This window comes from Anser brachyrhynchus (genome assembly GCF_964034855.1).
Source record: "Anser brachyrhynchus genome assembly, chromosome: 27".
NCBI lineage: Eukaryota > Metazoa > Chordata > Aves > Anseriformes > Anatidae > Anser > Anser brachyrhynchus.
In genome coordinates, this window is record NC_137720.1 from 5,648,950 (window position 1) to 5,669,958 (window position 21,009).

At 46.8% G+C, this 21,009-nt stretch overlaps 2 protein-coding genes across 4 annotated transcripts in view; one reads left to right on the forward strand and one right to left on the reverse strand.

Moving 5' to 3' along the window:
• The window catches only part of RPS10 (ribosomal protein S10), a 129,861-nt gene that overhangs the window by 18,598 nt on the left and 90,254 nt on the right, over window positions 1–21,009 (forward strand). The gene's annotated exons all lie outside the window — the stretch shown is intronic.
• Window positions 1–21,009, reverse strand: part of BLTP3A (bridge-like lipid transfer protein family member 3A) — a 35,188-nt gene that overhangs the window by 12,910 nt on the left and 1,269 nt on the right. For 2 of the 3 annotated variants that reach the window (XM_080569127.1, XM_080569126.1), the window contains exons 2-11: window positions 7,899–8,061; window positions 6,228–6,266; window positions 5,661–5,752; window positions 5,291–5,480; window positions 4,686–4,826; window positions 3,957–4,127; window positions 2,646–2,823; window positions 1,682–1,768; window positions 924–1,088; window positions 252–394 (exon numbers count right to left, since the gene is read on the reverse strand). In XM_080569127.1, coding sequence (XP_080425253.1) covers window positions 252–394; window positions 924–1,088; window positions 1,682–1,768; window positions 2,646–2,823; window positions 3,957–4,127; window positions 4,686–4,826; window positions 5,291–5,480; window positions 5,661–5,752; window positions 6,228–6,266; window positions 7,899–8,061 — 1,369 coding nt within the window. Of the gene's footprint in view, window positions 1–251; window positions 395–923; window positions 1,089–1,681; window positions 1,769–2,645; window positions 2,824–3,956; window positions 4,128–4,685; window positions 4,827–5,290; window positions 5,481–5,660; window positions 5,753–6,227; window positions 6,267–7,898; window positions 8,062–9,084; window positions 9,951–21,009 lie in introns of those variants that run through there. The other variant, XM_080569128.1, reaches the window with a different exon arrangement.

Sequence of the window (21,009 nt, forward strand, 5' to 3'; positions counted from 1 at the left end):
GAACACAGAGAGTGCAGAAACTCTGTAGTTATGCATGCAATTTCCTCTGAACATGAAAATTATCAGCAGTTCATACCAGGTTTAAAAGTTGTACACACAACACAATAACAGCATTTGGGTTCCCTGGTTGCAGAGCTTTGATTTTCTTGGATTACATGGGATTTGCATGATTTATTTGCATCACATCAGATTAAATTTCTTTTGCAAAAAAAAAGGACATGGATGTCCACAGGCACTGCTCAAATCCCTACCTGGTGAACATCCAAGTCATCCACACGAACTACCACACAGCTGGATCGAAGCCGGTTCCAGGGAGGGTGCCGGAGTTGTGGCAAACTTGAAGGAGGTACACGGCCTTTCTCCAAGGGGCTTTTATGAGGACTTGGAGATGTATCTGTGGGGATGGAAAAGCAGAAGCAGCAGGGTTTTACTCATCTCCTTTGCAATAAACTTCACTATCAACCCCAACACGTATGTGCTTACACAGCAGAAATAGCAGCCCCAAAATTAGAAACAGATGGGCACAGTTAGGAGGAAAAAAAAAACAAAACAAACAAACAAAAAAAAACTTTAGTACTTGTAAAGGAAGACCATCAAAGACTGGCATGCCCCACAGCAACAGAACAACTTCCTCAGCTAGGCATTTAACTATTTCACTTATCCATTACATGCTCACTTACAGGAAAAAAAAAGATAAGTTAGGAAAGTGACTGCTGCAGCCTGTCCATTCTTGCTGCAGTATTATTCCAGTATGATATCCATCATCCTTTGCCACTAAGTTTATGATTTTTAGTGTGCTATGGATTTCTGCACCAACAAATCTAGCTGCTAAGAGTCAGTGAAAGGGAACTAGACATACTGCTGCCTGGGGAACAATTGTTACCATCTCCAGCTTTATCAGGAATTTAATCAAACATCGTTACCTGGTTTCCTTTTGAAGGGGGAAAGTGGAGTCTTGGCAAAGGCAGAGTCTGTTTCTTCGTAATGCTTCTCAATCTTGCTTTGAAATTCACTGACCAACCTTTTTGCCCACTGTCCCCGTGCTTCCATTGCCTCGCTGTACCTCACCCAATGCTTGCAGGCATCTCCTGCATGAAAGTAAACATCCTGGCTTTAAAATGAGGTTTCCAGATAAACACAACACTCCCGCTCCCCTTAAACCTACATAAATCTGGAAAGCATTCCCTTTAATTGATGCCACATTCAGGAATACGCAATATGCTGCATACTAAGCACTTGTGGAGCAAGAGCAGGTTTCCAAACAACAGAGCTGGTCCTACCAGCCAGTGTTCCAAACACAAGTGTTGGGAAGAATGCCATGGTCACACTTTTTCTTGCTTCCTCTGTCAACCACAAACAGATTTTCTCCTGGGACACATCCTATAACCCTTTCAAACTGATTAGACACATGTAAGAACCAGATCCAGAGCTTAAGCAACCAAAAAGGAATCCAAAGTTCCATTTTTATGGCTTATGACAGAAACAGAAACTTATTCCTTTCTTTGCAAATAACTTGTCAGTCATCCACCAAGAAATAAATCAGATTAACCCTGTCCGCAAGGATTTAAGTCCCAAGTCTTTTGCGTAGTCCTTTCTTCCTGTCCTGCCTAAAGCCATGGAGCATCGCTGTTCTTCAAATTGTTTCTATCTCCCTTCTCAAGCTGGGAGGACACTCCCTTACCTGCCCTATGGAAAGGATAATAGTCAAAAGCCATCCTCCTGAAGGTCAGCTGCATAGCACCGCCCAGCATCCCGTGCTTCAAAGTGCCTGTGAGAAACAAAACAAAGAAAATTACAATCAGCTCTGTAGTCCAAACCCTGACTCAGGATAATTCAGAACAATGCTCATTTGATTGCCATCCCTGATGGTTACCATGGCTAGCACGAGCATATCTTAAGAAGTTGCATCAAAATCTTGTCCTAGGCAAGGAACAGGACAACCAAATGTAACAGGGCAACAGTTTACACTGTAAGAACCAGACCTATAATATCAAATGCCAAATTACAAGGCCCCATTGCTTTCCAGGCTCCTGTCAATTACACTTTTCACTGCAATAACCAGCACTTGTTTTCTGAACACTTGCTAGTATGGCCAGTGAAATAAAGACAACAAAACCATGCCAAGATGTTAATAACAGCAGCTCAGGAGACAACAATACACAAGCCAGTTCAAAAAAAAAAAAAAAGAAATAAAGAATAGTGATGATGTGGGAGGGGGATTTATTTATTTTTTCTTTAACAGGAAGATGTATTGAAACAAATTGTACAACTGGATCAGAGATGTCTGTGCAGAGAGAGGGATGGAGGTGGGGAAGGAAATTTACCTCGTAAGAGAGAAAAGATAGTCAAAAACCTCTATTCTCTATTAAAATATATTATCTAGGAGTAAAACAGACACTAATTAACAAAGCCTTACTTGAAAAGAAAGGGGTAGGCAGTGGAATGGCAAATAATTCTTGCAACTATGCTACTTTGCAGATCCTGGACATTGTAAAAACAAACATTTTTTCCACCAAGAGGAATAATCACACTTAATTCCCCTTGGTCAATACCACATTGTTCCTATAGCATAACCTCTGATCCTTCACTAAATACGGGATTATTTTTTCCCCCTGCAGTGTCCTCCTGACGCTGCTCTCAGTTACCTGACTCTCGAGTGTGGCTGTCATCACAAATGTGCAGATCCAGGCGTGAGATGAGGAGGTGGTATGACGACTCTTTCATGTCATGCTTATCAAAGTATTGACCAATGCTGCTTGCGTTCGGGCTGACTCCAAATGGCTGAGACCAGGACTGCTGGGTACTTGGAGCAGGCGGTGTGATCTGTTAGAGAAGAAACAGCTTGCTAAGAAATGATAGAAGGCTAAAGAGGTGGTGGTGGGGAAAGTTAGAATTAAAAACAACTCATGCAGTCCTCCAGACTGCGGGGCATCAATTTAAGGAAATCCAGTGGGGAGTCTGGAAATCTGGATCCTTTCCTGCGTTGTCATGAGCAAAACTCTTTGTCTGTGGTTCTGCCTCCTCTGTATCAAGCCACTGTTAACTTGTCTTGGAAGATGATGTAAGACTCTGAGATGAAAAATGGCAAAGTATTCCTGATCTCCCCCCTATGTAATCTCAGTGCAGTAAGCACATAGCCCTCCTTCCCCAGAGTTTCCGTCACCATTCAGAGGAGCGATACTCTTCTTCCCTCACGCTCCCTTCCTCTGAAAACACCTTTTGTCCTCTGCCCTACGTATGTAACGATTACTCAGCACAGGACTTTGGAAACAAAGTGGTAAGGGAAGTACAAGGTTACTGGTTGTTTTAAGGTTCTCACAGACTGCTAAGCTGTATGTAAACCAAAGAACAAATGAGAACAAATGAAACAAAGAACAAATAAGAAAAGAAAAAAAGAAAAAAAAACAAAAAAACAAGAGTTCTCTCCAGAGTGTTAGGCAGGAAAAAAGAATCCCTGACAACAACAGTGAAATTGGATGCTGATATTTTCCCTGGAGCATCAGAGCTCACTATGATTTTACGTCATAATATATTACATCAGAGCCCCTTCCCCCAAGCCTATGCAGACTGCCATTCAGGGGCAGAAAAGTTCATTTCTAGAACATATTTATTTCTTATTACCAAATCAAATTCCTGTGGGATCCTCTGCAACTTTCTATATGCCAGCCCAATCTGGAAAGCCACACAACTTACCACCCTCCTTAGACAGAATCTAGCCCATGACTATTTAAGAACATTCTCTGATGCTTAGTGGCAACAAATTCAACTCCTTTGGTCATTTCTTTACTGAAAAATAGCCCACAATCTATGTGATGCTGACCAAGGAAGCCTAACAGTTCTCACCAGGGAGATGCTCTGTGAGTGTGGGCCAGATGACAAGCAAACAGAAACTGTCTCTTGCACCTCGTCTTTTCCTTTTTCCTGGCAAGCCAACGTCCAAATCATGCCTTACTCACCTGTACAGACTCTGGTGCCAAGCTTTTCCTCTGCTGGGCAGACTTCTCCATGGCTTCACTCAGAGACTCTGCATACTTCATCATTGCTTTCAGCTGAGAGTCTGTCAGCACCCAGAGAAGGTCATCAAGAAGAAACATCAGCTTCGATGCCACCACATTGCAATCTTTGGTCTAAAATGGCAAGAAGGTGTCAGGGACTGTAAGAATTGCTCACAATACACTTTTCTCGTAATACACAGAAGCTGCAGCAGAAACAAGAGGTGCTGCTCTGAAACTCATTCAAGAGAGGGATTAATTCATCTGGTGGATGTCTGCAATATCTCATCTGAGAAGGAAAGCAGTCAATGCTACTTTCAATGAGAAATTGCTCACCATTAAGAAAAAAATAGCTTTTTTTTTTGCATCTATTCCTCATCACATTTCCACTGTCAGGTAAAAATAAGGCTAGCAGGCTTTAAGCTCCCTATAAAGAGATGACAGATCTCCTTAGGATGAGAAAATGGATTTTAAAATTTGCTCCATACATATTATTCTCCCCTGGGACATAAACTGCTCTGACATTTGGTGAAGAACACAGCTATTTCCAACAGAAAACAGAGCGGTATAGCAGCTTGGACTCAGTATTTGTGAAGGAAAAGAACCATTGCTGAGGGATGTGGGAGGAAATATGCATCATCATTGCACCAGGCAGTGAGAAGGTATCCTTCAAAGCATGGGTGAAACACTCACTCTTCTCTTAAGAGAGATCTGGATCCTCCCCTGGTTGGTAATGAGTCTCAGAGGAGTAGTAACAGGATCCTGATCACCATTGTCGGTGGCATCTGCTTCTATCCGAAGTGTCTGCCAGGTGAGTTCTTTGAATGTCAAAACCTACCCAGAAAGACGAAAATGCTGAGGTTTTCATCAACTTCAAGGGTTACACTGAACCGTTTAAAAATGTGGAACGAAACAAGGCCACGGAGAATCATTCAACATGCTTTTCCTCTGTGGTCCCTGCGCAAAAACATCATCATGCCCCAGGTAATATCTAACCCCCTCTCTCACACTGAGACCAAAATAAATAAATAAATAAATAAATAAATAAATAAAACAGACAAACCACATGTGCATTCAGAGCTTCTCCAGTTTCATTCTCACAGGAGCTCAGAGAAGGCTCTGAACCCAAGTCAGCTCTCAGCACCTCTGCTCCAGAACCAGCAGGGAACTTCACCGAGGTTCCCTGCTGTCAGTTTTGGAGAATTCAGACACCTGCCCCATACCCCAGAGCACCGGGACAGCCCAGAGTGCCACCTTTCTGGGCACATTATGACGGGTGACATACGAGGACTCTTTACCTCTCCTCTCTGCGGATCTGTAATGCGGGTGAGCCGCAAGTCGCTCTGCTGCCAGTTGGGGTTGACGCTGTAGCCTTGGAGCTGCCATAGCTCAAAAGAAGCATGGAAGGCCTTGGAGTGAATCTTGATAGTGATGGAATTGACAACAATAAACATCCCCTCGACGACCTTTTCAGCAAAGCCATATTCACTGCAAAGAGAAGGTCCTTTAAGTCACCATGATAAAAGGCCCAGGTAGACTCCAAGGCTTATAAGCAATATTAGAACCACTAAAACCTGAATCCACAGTGGTCAGTGGGTAACTGTTGGGAACAACAGCCTCCCATACCCCAGCACGTCAGAAAGAAATCCCAGGGCTCGGGGGACTGACCTTTGACCTGCAGCAAGAGCAATGGGAGACTGTCCGTTGGGTGGCCGAGGCTCTTCACATGTTCGCATCTCTACCTCCACTTTATCCAGGTACTACAGAAACGGAACAGACGATCAATAAATACGAGACCAAGCCTCAAGCCCAGCCTAACATCCTCAAGTCTGGGACTCTAGGACAGGCACAACCAAGCTGCGCAGCCTCATGTCCCTCCAACAGTCTCACGTGCTAAAGCTCTCACATCACTGCCAGATTTGTTGGGTAATCTGAATCCCCAGAAGTGGGGGGAGAACAAACAACAACAACCAGGCATAAGGCTGCCCTGGATGTCACTGAAAGCTCAGCCCAGCTCTATCCTGCAGTGAAATGAGGGTCTCGTGGGAGGTCACTCATCTCCTAACAGGGCTGTTCTCAGAATTCTCCTTCCCCTGGGTGCTAAGGGCCTGGAGGCTTTAGGTCGGATTAAAATTTAATCATGCACTTCACAGTTTCCCTTCCCAGAATTTTTGTCAAGTAGGAGGGATTAAAAAGGGTTTGGAAGAAAAGCAATGAACAAGAAAGAAACATTACCAGGCAGATTGGGTGCGTTTTCAGTTTTGTCCACTGGATCTGAAACAGTAAAGTCGAGGTTAGAAGAGTTACCTTCGCACTGGAAAGTTTAGGAGATATCAGTGAACCATTTGAGCTCAAAGGTCTGCTCCGAGAAATGACCACAGGGACAGTCCATCGTGTCCCACTGAATCCCGCTCCAACAGGCTCATGCAGACAAGTGAAAAGACATTCCAGCTGCCAGCTCCATAAAGCCAGCACAGCTTTTGGATCCAGCACATCATCACAAGTAATAGACGTTCAGCGGGTCAAATCCTAATTTTTCCTATTCCTTTATGGAAAATGTTCTTGTCCTTAAAACATTTGGAACTAATTGCTGCTGTCATTAGAAATCAGCTGTGCACAAACCAATAAGATCCTACTTTATTTTCTTACAGCAATAATTATTCTGCAGTTCTTGTAGGAGGGAGAACAAGTGTTTGGTACTAAATTAAGCAGATCTGACTCTAAAAACAGATAGAACAGATCAGATGAGTAAGACAGGCTCATTTTTGTTGTCACTTGGCAGAGTAGAACCAGATTTTTTTCATAGCAAGTCTCTTCCATACACAAAAAAACTTTTGCATTCACATAACGCAACTCTGGTTAGTACCAACTGAGATTAAATAGTCTGGCATTTCATATCAACTGAAAAAAAATCAATTTTGTGCTCTAAAAAGCGTAAGGAGGAAAATTTGTAGGAGGGTTCAGTGTGCAAAAGCGCAACTGTAAGTGCGTGCACAATTTCAGCAATTATGCACGTAAATGGTCAACGGTGGGCTGAACGAGTGCAGAGTGTGCAGCTTTTCACATGCACCATTCATGTATTTCTTAAGAATTGCATTTTCAACAATTAAGACTTAAGTTCAATGTATTTTACAATACCTCACAGCATAATTAGGCTTTCAGATAACTGCACTCCATTTCTCTCTGCTTCCTATTCCTGTTGGAGGTCTGTGATACTTCCTTAGCATTAAAAAAATAAGTCAGTGGGGATGAGGGAAGACGCAGAGAACTCCTCAGCTATCAAAATGACAGGAAAATGGAAGGGAATGACCAAACAGGAAGGTTTATAAAATCCTAAGGCAGTTGGAGATGATGAGCAGGGAGTAACTGTTCCCCATTGCTTGTAGAGAACAGTACCTACCAGGGATTATCAACTAAAAATAGTATGCACAGGCTTGCTGCAAGCAACAGCAGACACACAGTTAGGCTGTGAGGTTCTGTGTCAGAGCATGCTCTGGGTGTTAAACAAGTAAGCGGATCCAAAAGGCGTTTGGGCAAATTCCTAGAAATTCATCAGCAGGTATTACATACAAAGACCCCACGGCTGGCTTAAAAAGTCACACGCCATAAATCAGCCGAGGGGGAGAAAAGACCACAGCACACTTTCCCTGTGCTTCTCTCAGCATCCTCTAACCCCTGCTGCTAGCCACCAGGCAGAGTGCTCGGCAAGGAAAGCCTCGGTGAAACCGCTGGTGGCTCTCTCATAGTCCTCAATTAGCAAATGCCACGCCTGACACACAGGGTTTGAAGCGTGGGGACTGGATCCCATGGTGATCCTTTATCAGAAATCCCCAGATGACACAAGGAAGCTGTCACTGGAAGGTCTCGTTTGTGTCTGGGGCCACGAGTGCAGCCTCCTCCGCTCACCCTGATGGACGCCTTGTTGCAGTAGACCCGGGTGATGGCGAGCCAGGTGGGCAGCTCCAGCACATTCTGCAGCACCTCCTCGTCCAGCTCCAGGTTGGTCAGCTGCCCCTGCCCCTTCAGCGTGCTCAGGTTGATTTTGTCTGGAGAGAGATTCTTCGTAAACCTACGAGAGAAGAAAAGAGAGACTCAGAAAACAATTGAAAGCAAAGCTGCTTAGACTAGAGGAGCCTTTTATAGAGGGATATTAAGTATAAAAATTTGCTTGCTTCTTTGTCAAACCTTTTCTGACATTTTTAGACCCAGAGCGTCTTGGTTTTTCCAGAAAAAAAAATGTCCTTACATTTTGACATTTGAAGGTTTTGTTCCTGCTTGCTTGTTTTAAACAAATTCACTAAACTGAAAATTCCATCTAAAGGCCCGGGAAGCTGTAAACCAGCGGAATTGCCTTAGGACAGAAACAAAACAAAACCGAAGCCAAACCACAAGAGGACAACAACTTTACTACCCCAGAAAGTGCGATATCAGTGGTGAAAAGCGTTATTATCCAGAATATTTTTTTTAAAGTTATTGACAAAGGAAAGCAAAAGATCATTAATAAAGTATTTTTATTGCTGTCTCTCCACAGCAGTCCTGCAAGCCAGCACACGCCCTGCCCAGCAAGTCCGAGCGTGCAACCCAACTCCCCTCCCTAGTGACCAACCCAAAATCCTGTCCTCTCCTCGTGGCAAGCATTTCCACCGTCCTTTCCACCTCCCCTGCGCACAGCCTGATATCCCCAGCTCCCTGACACGCCTGTGATTTAAGTGCAATGGAAGAAATGATTTCAGACTGGTCAAGAGCAGCATATTCTGGTGCTTAACTTCTTTAAAAACACTGTGGGCCCTGAGGAATCAGAAGAGCCAGCTTAGACCACGCAGACTGAGCCCCAGCACCTCGCCAGGACGGCTATCCCCAGTGCACGAGCGCTGGGACGCCACCGAGGGAGCCAAGCACCAGGCTGCTCGGATTCACAAAGTCACGGGAGTCACAAGGCTGAAGACTTCCTGCCCGCTGATTTACTCACGGCTGAAACTGGAGCTCATTTCACACATTCCTCCAAACATACTAATTCTGATTCTGCACAGCGGTCCAGAAAGGGGAAGAAAAAGAAAGACCCTATTGTCAGCACAAACAGGATTAGGCTCACAGTCACATGCTGCCATTCTGTCTCCTCTCCCTGCACCAGCAGCGTGGTCGGATTCCCTCTGAAAGGCTTAAAACATCCCGAACAAAGTCCTGCCACTGCTACGGAGAGGAGAGGGGAGGAGGAACCAGAGCGACGCCGCTGGGGTGACAGCAGACGTGGCCGCTGTAGGAGCACGAGGTGTGGTACAAAGCCGCCTGAGGTGCCAGCAGCAGCTGCTCGTCACCAGCCCAGGGCTTCCTGGAAGAGAAAGGCCTTTCAAAATGAACGTTAACAGAGAGGCTGCGGGATGGTGAAGAGCCACAGATGTCAGCCCTGAAGTTTTGGATACAGCCGCCCCCTGAGGAGGAGGGCGGCACATACGGCTGTGTTTGCCTACTGCTCCTTTTCACCTCCATCCCTTTTAGTGCCAAGTCTTCCGCTGCCACCGGAGCCCGATTTCCTGTGCCACGCCGCCACCGCCCTTCCCGAGCCGAGGGCGCGCGCTGCCTGCTGAGCCCAGACCACGTTCGTAACGCACCTGCCAGCGTCCCCGGCTGACGCAGGGAAGGTGACGTTTGCTTTGAACTCCTCGTGCCCTTAACCCGAGGCTCTCTTGTTTAAACACACGCAGGCAGGAGGCCAAGTCCAACACCGCCCGCCGGCCCCTGCACGAAGACGTAACGCGCGGCAGCGCGCGCTGCGGGGGGCAGGCAGGTACAGGGACGTGCTGGGTGTCTGTAAGGTTTGCGCCAGGTCCCCTTGTGCGAGCCATAAACTCAGGCAGCGCTGAGCGTTGGACCAAAAAGCTCCAGAGGCGATACGTGAGCATCTCTGTCTTGCCTCAGTGAACCAGGTATGTTGAAAGCTGTTGTAATCGCCTCCGCTTGGGACCGGGTACTGAAAATAACGACAGGAAAAGCGCTCGGCACTGGTAAACTCACGGGGCTGCTGCGGGCGGCGATGCTGACAGGCAGGGAGAGGCTGAGGCTCACAGCAGCTTCCTCACTCCTGTAAAGCAAGGATCAAACCCCAGGTGTCTTAATCCTCATCGCAGCCTAAGCGTGCTTGGAAGGGGAAGCCGCTCTCAGCTGCTAATGCAGAAGAAACAAAACATAAGGACATGTCTCAACAGGGAATTATTTTTACTTAGTGTCTACTTTTATCTTAAAAACAATAGCACAGTGAAGTGAGAAGCTGTGAAACCAGACACTGGTGGAGAGAGTGGTATGAAACATGATCTAGCTAAAAACAAATAGGTATTTGTGTTCACCTACAGGGAAAGGCTGCAGAAATCCTGCTGAACAGATAAGAAAACCACCACAAGCACTACCAGACTCTATGGAAGAGCCTCTTTCAAAAGGCTTTTTAGCTGCACCAAAACCCCTGAAGGACAGACTATAGATCCCACCGGTCACGGAGCAACAGAAGCTGGAAGCATCGTAAACATAAATCTAAAATAAATCCTTCCCTTTAAACCACACAGTGAAATTCCTGCAGCTATGCCTAGTCCCAGCTCTCCTGCTCCCAGCTTGTCCCTCTAAAGGGATCTAAGATTTTCAGAGGGAATAACCCTCAAATTTAAGCCATTTTGGTATATTTAGTGCACGTTAGTGGGGCTTATAAAAAGAAAAGAGATGAACTGTGCCTGTGAACTTGGAATTTTACAGAAGCCAAATTACTTCTTGAAAGGAACTGCTTTGGTCACTGTCAGGGGAAGGAAGGCGCCGTGAGAGCAGACAATTTTAGATGCTTGTTGGCAGGCTCGCTCCATTCATACTCATCAACAGTAACATTTTTGGCAGCACGGATCGCTGGCTTCGAGAAAAATGAATGAAAATGGTAGCTATTAGGAAAATTGACAGCGTGGGATATCTGTTGTTGGGGGGAAAAAAAAAAAGCAAACAACTCTATAAAGAAGTTATGCAGCACTAAGCCAGTAAACTCAAAGGACAGCACTCCCTTTGAGTCTGCCAGGATTACCATGACAAAAGTCACACCAGAAAGCCTTTTCCCACCCTTTATAGAGTTGTCACTGCAGCCATGGGGGCATTTTGCAGCCGCGTACACTTGCACGAGCACGAATGCACCCCCAGGAACAATACCAGGAGCAACATCTCATCTCGGGAAGCGTCCACCCAACAGCCACCCGGACCGTCACGGTCACCAGCACCCACGGAAAGCCTTCAGGTGACTGAAAACGTTCTGTATTTGCAATGAGGACAATGGGAAATGCCAGCTAGAAGCTTTCACAGCCATAGCTAAGTAAGTCCTGGTAGGACGAGCCCCTTCCTGCGGCCAGTGGTTTGCAGGGAAGAGATTTCCCTACAAATTCCCTGCTCTCTGCCGTTTCTTTCCATTTGAGATGACGCATTTGGGCTTTCAATCGACTTCCATGAGAAGCAGACACACACAGTCATTACCAGCACTACCGTAATTTCACAGCAGACTGAAGGGCTCGCTCTTTCCTAAGAAGCTAGCAGCACCCAGGTATTTAAACCTCGGTAGCTTCTTGGGGCCTGGCCTAAGAGAATCATGTTCCTTACGGAAACCCTCGGCCTTTTGGGGCAGTTTCTGAGATTGTGACTTAATTTGCATTTCACGTTTTAGATGGGGAAGGCACAGGAGCATCAATCTACTTGCTCAATCATCAGCTTGAATATATATATATATATATATTTACATTATATATAACTAAATGATGTCACTGCTAAAAGAATGCCTGATTCATCAGCTGATACATCCAGAGGCCCCAAACTCACCCCTTGCAAGAGGGCATTTGGCCAAATCTCACTGCTGGCCTGAAGCCAGGCTATAATCATAAATACTGAATTTATGCTTGCATTTGTAGCTGTCTGGCCGCGCCGTCTCCAGAACAAATACATAGACAGATAACGTCAGGAGAAGACGTCTGAAACCATCAAATTTCCCTTCAGACCCATCTCTCTCATTAGCTCACCGCCTCGTGGCACAAGAGCCCTCTCGTCAGTAGCTTTGCAGGCTCAAAATAGATTTTCTGCCTCAACTTCTGCAGTTATTCAGTAATCATCGTCTATTGTATGTAACCAGCATCTACACAGCTAAACACATTTATTTCTATTAATATCTTTGTTACTATGGTTATTATATGTGAGAACTAATTAGCGGTACACCAGCGACCTTGATTTTGCTGAGTGCCAAGCATCATCTTCTGGCAGAAGAAATGACTGTATGGCTTGCAATACTTGCCACCGTTGCAGAGAGCAGATGGAAAAATCAGCAAAACACAAGCAAGTCAGGAAGAGGGTAAGTTGTCAGCTGCAATCCGAAAACAGACAAACTGTAATAAAAGCTCCGGGGAAACTGCTGCAGACAAGGCTCTTCTTCGTAAGGGTAACCTCAAAGGAAAAGATGAATTTCCCCTCTGATTTGGAACACAAATCGTATTTTTAAGCAGCTGTGGTAGAAGGGCAGAAATTAGACATGGAAAATACCTATATTCATGTCAATGCAGATTTGCTCTGTACCAAAAATCTGTCCAGAATCTTGTTGGGTTAGGTCTGGACAGGCCATCTAATCCATTCCTAATCCATCTAATCCACCATTTCATTTGGAAAGATCTTCTGCAATCCCCAAATCTCTGTGATAGGACACTTTCCTTCATATTAATCCTCCTTATCTCGGGAGCCAAAGATCCTGCTTACTTGGAAAAAAGGGTTCATGACTGGCAAAAGAAGAGGTCGGTGACTTCTAAGTACAGGAAGACTTTCAAGGAAGCCAACAGCAGAGGCTTTGACTGCAAAACACGGCTGAGAATGAACTGAAAAATAATTTTGGAGGAAATAAAACTGAGCAAGTGATCGAAACTTCTGTAAAAAAGGGAAAAAAAATAGCTGCCTTGAAGATGCATAGGAAGAAGTAAAAGCCCTTTTGGAAATAAAGCCATTTTACTAGCTCAAGGTTTTGGTGCAACCGTGGAGCAATCTGCCTGAATTAACAGAAAAAGAGACTAATTTATGCACAGTATTACCTAGCCGTTAGTACTAATCCAGTTGGTATCGTATCAACCCAATTAGTATAAAGCCATTTAGAATCTAAGGGAATTCGATCACTACCAAATGAACTAATTGTTCACCAAAATCACCCCCAGCTCCGCGGTGAGCACATTACTGGTGTGCACCCGGTGCACTGCCAGACCAGCTGTTCTCCTTTGCGGACAAGCTGGTCCCAATGCAAAAAATCTCGATGACTTCGCTCTACTGAAGCTGCAGAGCAAACCCTGTGGATGGTTCTGTGTAACACGGAAACAGAGCTCAGCACTGCGCTGGGAGGCTCGTTATCCGGGTGGATAAAGTGCAGTGGGATGTCTGTATACACTGCCACTGGTGGCTTTAGATTATCGACTTTCTGTTTTTCCAAGCATCGACTACGTCGATATACCACTCGGCGACCCAAAGCAGTTGCATTCGTGCCACAAAACATATCTGTGCCCAAAACAAGCGCGTCTCCAGTTGTCTCAGCTCCCAGATTACCGTTATCTGTTGCAGTACAACGCACCCAAGGCCAAAAGACTTGGAAATTCAATTCCAAGTTAAACTGCTGAGGAAAATCAACATTTCCAAGCAGATCAAAGAGGCTGAACTGTTCACTGAAGGCTGCCTCGCCACTTAGGTAGACCCCTGAGGACAATTTTATTCCCAAAATGACTCCTAAGCACCCTGCAAACTGGAAGATCACAAAGCTCCCGATGAGGTGCAGTTCTTACAGCACACCCACTGCCGACTAATTTGGTGCTAGGAGCTCTGAAAGCAAACCACAAGTTAACCTGAAAGGAAAAGAGGCAGGGTGTTTTTGGCAGGGGTGGATCTCCACCTCGCTGAGGAACTGTTGTGCTATTTCTAGCTCGTCGGCTCAGTAAAGTTTAAATGCCAGCTGCCCCGTGCTCTGAAATCTGGATTGTAAACCCTCTTCAGCTGCCAGGGAATTTCCCAAGGCTAAACCTCAAAGTGAATAACAACACAGAAAAGAAAACTAGGAAGAAATATATAAGCAAGTACAGTGTTTCCACTCCTCCTTGCCAGGCAGAAGCCCCACTTCTCATATTCTAAGCATTATTTATCTTGCAATCCGATCTGCATTTTTATTTCCAAACTATAAAAAATAAAAGGTTAGGACATAATTCAGATTCAACTGAGCAGCAGCGGCAGAGGTAAGAGCTCAAGGAGTCCAGGAGAAATAAAACAAGCGGAGAAGTCATGTTTAATAGTCTCTTTTCTGGGCACATGGCTTAGTTTGAAGAGTACCCGCTGTGCAGAGAGGTTCCACAAGGCCAGCAGGACCCAGCAGCTGATGTGAGAATACGTCCAGCCATGCTCTCCTCCTGAGCTACTGAAGCGCAATTTATTTTTGCTGCAACAAGACTCTATTTAGCATTCCAGAAATGGCACGCGTTTATTTCGAGCTGAGTGGAAGTGGTTGGAAACACCAGCAGCTCACATACATTTTATAAAACTGACAATTTGGTTCTTCTGGCAAACTGCAGCAGAGCAAGCCTGATTTTGGAGATTACTTTCTGTGAAAGGTAAATGCCATCTCCTGTCATGTGCGCGCTCTCCTTCCCCATCCCTGTTTGAACAAAGAGTTAGTCGCTGTTTATTAACTGACTCCACAATACCCTGCGGTTCTGATTTTAGATAAAGAACTCCTCAACATTTACATTTTTCAAAAAACGCAAGAAAGGCACCAAAATGGACTAGTAAGATAAGAATTTTTCCAAAGATCAACACGAAAGGGTTTGTAGCCTGTCTTAAATGCTTTGCTAGACATAGCACGTAAGTATTTCTGAGACAAACTTATTACCTCTGGTTCAGTGCTCAGTACCTTGGGAACTCTCTTTGATTGCCTGCAAAACAGCAGCAACTGCTGGGAAAAGAGACTTGACAAAGCTTCGTTCTCATAAACTGGCTCAGAGTTTCTTGCTACAAACCATTTCCCCCCAGTTCCCCAAACTGGTTCTCTTTGCCACTCTTCCCGGGGCTATTTTCAGAGCATCGTACAAACGGGCTCGCTAGCTTTATCTCTGCTTAACCAGCGGGAAGCTTAAGGCACCACGCGATTAAGTGACTTCCCTTTAGCCACACGAAGTGTCACACCGCCGGTGGCCACGAGACCCGGCCGACAGTCCCACAGCGGGTGAGCCGCAGCCATCTCATCTGCCCCCAAACCCTTCCTGCTTTTGGGGCACGCGTCCTGCCTGTCGGCCGCCTGAAGGCCAAGGCGTGCTCCTTCCAAGTTCAGGGAGGTTGTCCACACCTGAATTACCTGCTCTCTGCAACGTCCTCATGTTGCTCAGATCTCCACTGGAGGTGCCAAAATGATGCAAGGCCTGTGAGGACGCAGCCACTTCCCTCCTCTGCTGTCACCCGAGTGCTGGCTGCAGGGGGCTATGGGGCCCTTACCTGCTGCTTCCTAAAGCCTTCATGATTTGGGTGCTCACCTGGCACCAAAGGGACTGCCCTCAGGAGGTCTGGGGACGACACCACGTAGGGCAGGACTTTGCAGGGGGACCCGGCCAGGCCGGGCCGAGGGGCCACATCCAGCTGTATGGCCTTCGACAAGGGCAAGCGCCGGGGCCTGCGCTTGGGGCACACCAAGCCCGGGTGCCTGGAAGGGGGCCTGGTGAGACCATGCCTCGATTTTGTGTTCAGCTGTGGGCTCCTCGCTACAGGAAGGACATTGAGCTGCTGGAAGAGCAAGGAAGCTGTGAAGGGACTGGAAAAGCAGAGTTATGAGGAGCGGCTGAGGGACTGGGGGTGTTTAGTCGGGAGAAGAGGGGGCTGAGGGCAGACCCCATCCATCTCCGCAGCACCTGGAAGGAGGCTGCAGTGAGAAGGTACCGGTCTTTTTTCTGAGGTGAAAAGTGATAGGATGCAAGGAAGCAGTCTCAAGTTGCAACAGGGGAGATTTAGCTTGGCTATGGGGAAGAATTTCTTCACGCAGAGGGTGGTCAAATGCTGGAAGCTGCCCAGGGAGGTGGGGGAGTCCCCGTGCCTGGAGGCATTTAGGAGACACACGGATGTGGCACCGAGGTCATGGCTCAGCGGTGGAACCCGGTAGGTCAGGTTGAAATTGGACTTGAGGATTTTGAAGGTCTATTCCAACCTTAATAATTCCACGTTTCTATTACCTGGCTGAACAGAATGCGCTGAAAAGCAGGAACAGAATGCTTCGCAGATGGAAAAGTAATGGCTGTTTTATCATCAATTTCTAACTGCCAGCAGCTTTGTGGTTTCACATATTTCCCATAGCTGCAACGGTTATTTTAGACAAATTACGGCCTTCAGCAGCAGCAATTTCCCTCATCACTGAAGAAGACTATTAAAGCAGCTAAAGCCAAAATTGCAACGTGAGTGTCAATTCCAGCAGAGACTGTCCCAGGCAAAGGTCCTCCAGAGGTGCCTTCTGCCTCCGTCATTTCACGATTCACCGACTTCATCAAGCCATTCCCAGATGCGATTTCCCTGCCTTCCTCCCCGCCCACCGTGTTCTATCAATTTCCTTCAGCTAATTTCGAATCGAGGTCAGGAAACTGGGAGAAACCTGAAGGATTAGGCAGTAAGCACACACCTCACGCTGGCAGCAGATCTTTCTGTACCAGTAAAAGGTGCTGGAAACCCTCTGACTGAACGCCCCAGCACCTCACTGTCACTGCAAGGCCACAGCTGCAGCACAGCGCTCGAGCACGCAGCAATGCTGCAAAACTCACTGCTGTGAGAAATTACCCTCTGAAATTTCCAGATCACAGCTTTTGGCCAAGAAACTGTACTGAGGAGCAAAAAAAAGAGCTCCTAGGACCTGAGGAATTCCCCACCCCTTTGCGTCGGGGAAGCGAAGCGTCTCTGATAACGTAGCGTGACCTTCTGCCGAAGGCAGGTCGCAGGGCCCATCTCGGCAGCTCCTGAACAGCAGAGAGCCAATGCTAGTTTGTTTTTTTTTTTCCTGACTGATGAACTGCCTCTGCCCCTTCTCCCCCATGCTTTCCGAGGAGGAGGACGGGTCCCCTCGGGATAACGTCTCAGTGGCTCTTGTGCCATCGCCACCTCCCAGAGAAGCCGGTACCCGCGTTCAGCTGCAGTGGCCTTTTTGTCCTGGCTGGGCCTGGGTGAAGGCTCTTGCAGGTTTTGAAGAGAGGCTCATGCAGCTCCCGACTAGCCGAGGAGCTAATCCACCAGCCCCACACAACAGCAGGGCTGACACGTCAGTGGGCACTTCTGCGTGTTGTGCCCGGCTCTGAATTCCCTGCACGAGGAACGGAAGCAGCGACTGCTCGGAAGGGGCAATAATAAACAAATTGTTACGGCCAGGAAGGAATCCTGAGACTCTTAGATCCAAGTTATGAAATGAGAGCCCACAGAAGCCTATTCATTCCTAGCTAGGCGCGCTCTGTGACACCCACATATTTCTAACCGCTAAATTGATCTAGAAGAAAGACACACCACAGGCTTTCTTGATATTTTCCTCTTAAATACCAGCAGTGGCTTTATCTGCTGCAAGGATTACATGCAATTGCAAACAAGAAAGGGGAGGAGACAAAGCAGTCTTGACTGGAAAAGGGGATATATGGACTGAACCACTGTGAGCTGAGAGGAAAGGCTCTGCTGAGACACAATCCGGTTTGTGAGGAGTTACACGAAAGAAATGTCACTTCTGGCTGCGTATTTGACCTACATTTCCAAGCAGCAGAGTACTACATCCTGCACATGGTACTCGACTGTTTTGTTTTCTAGGATATTTTTTAATTGTTTCTAAAACCAATCTGATTTCTCCAAAAAGGTGGCTCCGGTATTATGTTATACAAGATGGTTCTGCAGCTGCTCCCACGCCTCGTGTTCCACGGTCTGATACCTGGATGGAGAAGTGACAATTGGTAGCAGGATCGATAAACCCGGCTGTGCAGCCTTGCACCTGCCAAAGATAATTTGGCTTCAGCCTTTATCAGGAAGCTTGTACTGTCCAGCACAGTACCCTTCATTCAGCTGCTTCCAAAACCACGGGAAGGAGGAAAATAAAACCAACCGACAGAAGCAAAGCAAAGTACAAAACGCAGAAAACCTTGCTACGAACCCTGTCCTAAACCCTTCCACAACTCCCAGTCTTGCTGCACAGCAGCTTAGCACCTTCTTATCCCAACCAACACAAGTAACAGCGGCGGAGATCCCAGGAGTCTGGCGGTCCAGCTAACAGCCTGGGAGCAAAGCAGAGCACAAACCCCCACGCCACTCGTGTGCTTCCTAAGTTCAGGGAAGAAAGGCCTCTGCGAGCTTCAGGCCCTGTTCACGAGCACGGTGCTAGCTGAAACAAAACGAGCAGCCCACCGTCACCTCTGTTTCTGCTGCTCACATCCGTCACCGACCAGCCCAGCTGCTGAAGCGGTGGCTCAAGCGCTGCCCTCTTCCCTCGGTGAACAGGTCTAATTTCCCCTCGTGTTTCTCCTCCGTATTTTCTCAGTGACTCAGTGCTGATGGTATCTCGGCCAACTTTGCTCGCTCTCTTGTTTCTCCTCTGCTGCTTCCTCACCCTGCTTTCAGACACCTGAAGCTCCCTTTCAGCTCTCCAGGGCACTGCCAAAGCCAAATCCAGCGGGGTCTCCTTCCCCGTCCCAGCCGCACCGCACCCCGGCTCCCTGCTGACACAGCTTTCCTTTCCGTCAGAGCCTTCTGACTCAGTGGCTCTTTCAGGCTGGCCCTTTTGAATTGGAGCATGCGAAGCTATTACCTGATTATTTTCTCCACCTAAATTTTATTATTTTCTTCCAAACATAGGGATTACACATTGTTTTTCCTCTGGAAACCATGTAACGTGCAGAATTGGGTGGCCTATCAGGCTGAGGTTATAAAGACTCTCCACAAGCTCACGTGTTTTAGTACGTGCAATAAAAGTGTCACGAGACAGTTGTCAGATGCAGCAGCCAGTTAAAGCTTCCTGATGCAATTAAATAAACATCATTTTGATAAGGATTTCCACTGCAGTGCTGAGAACGCTGAAGCCCTGAAGCGTTACATCGAGTATGTTTGGGCAGTCCATATTGCCTTGGTTTCCCCCTTTACCAAAGGGGGATAAATATCACCTTTATAAAGCAACGAGTTTATTTTTTAATAGTGCTCCCTACAGCTGAAGAAAATAAAGACAGTAAAAAGAGGCTACTTTCAAACCAAACCAGGAGGAGGAAAAGGCAAATCACTGCTTTTATTTTAAAGCAGTAGATGTGCTTTCATGAATAATTACAGCCCGGTAAACACAACTGAAGTACTGCTCTTGTAGCCTCCGAGGCATTCAAAACATTCAGGTTCAAACACACACCAAGCAGCTGATGCTTCAGCAAGCCCATTTGGAGGGCCCTTTCTTCCAGCCCTACCAGGTTCCCTCGGATAGAAACGATCCTCTGCGGAACACGCAGCCCAAACGCTGCAGCCAGCAGAAGAATCCAAAAGTAAAAACCACCTAATCTGTTTTCTTTTCCAAGCTAAAAATAGGACAAAAGACTGAAAAGCACAGATGGTGGAAGCGATGCAAGATTTCAGGTTCTTCTGTTCTAGGAATTTAAGCTGCTAACACCCGACACAGGCTAAGCGTTATAAAAGATGTTCATAACTCGGCTCTGTCACCAGTGCCCAAACCCAGCTTTACAGATCTCTGCAAGTGACCCCTGTCATCCTATTTGACATGCATGAGGCTCATTTAATCCGAACAGCTGGTGTGAAATAACTCTTTCATATTTCCCTGATCTTTCTGCCTCTCTGATCCCTTCCTTGCAAATTTCCAGATAGAGCAGGAACAAAAACACACCCCATGCAGAAACGGCTTCAAATGAAGACATAACAAAAGGAACAAGGTATTATTTCATATGCAAATTGAAAGCAGAAAATAAAGGCAGATTAATGATTCAGTAGCAAAATTCTTCCGGGCAAATGAGCAGAGCTGAAAGAAAAACCCAAAGGGAGTGCGAAGCTGAGGTGTTTGGAGGAAACAAAACTGGAATGGAAAAGCATCGTCTTTTTTACACGCTGATCTGTGTTCAAAATGTGTTTCTGCAAAGCATCCACAGTACTTATGCAAGAGAGGGGCAGGATCAGACCAACCACCACAAACGGCAGAGCAAGTTCAGCTGGCAGGAAAACAGGTAAAGCCCCAGGATTTGTTGTGACCTCCTGCTCTCACCAGACCGCACGCAAAGAGGAACACAGCCGACAAACACCACAACCGGCCAGGCTGTAGGGAAGAAAGGGGGCACTTGGAGCAGGAAAGTGCAAGATAAGGCAGACTGAAAAAGCAGAACTAAATAAAAAGACTAAGAGGCCTAAAACCACTAGCAACTAACCTAAAAGAAAGAGAACCATGTAAAAGAACAGCACAGGCACCTTTAATCCTAGAAGTGGTACCGAGGAATAAAGCTGAGCTCTTTTAAGAGACCACTAACAACTGCCCTCATCTGCCTCTCCCCGTTACAAACACTTCTGTGCCTCCTGCCAAGGTGACTGAACCCGCAATGAGTATGACGTGCTGCTTTGAGGTGGAACGAGACAGAAAGCTTGGAGATTTGTGACATCAGGTCTAGCAGAAATTCCCTAAAATTAGTGCACTGAACAAACCTCGCAGCAGGCTCTGCCGCACTCCTTTTCGGTGCCGTGCCTGGCGAGCTGGAGTACTGAGCAACTAGTGAGTCAGAACCGCCGCAAACAGGCACTTCACCGAGGAGAATGCTCGCTTAAAGTTCGCAGGGATTCTTCTGAGGATCCAGAAACCGTCAGGATTTACTGCCAGCCTCAGAGCTGCTGGGGCAACACAGCCGGAGAGCGCCAGGACCCCCGGGGTCTGACTCCTTGCTCCAGCACCGACACCCCGTAACCCCGCCGAAGTCGCTGCAGCCCTGCGCAATCGCTCCGAGCCCCTCGCTGCCCCTCCGAGTTTCTC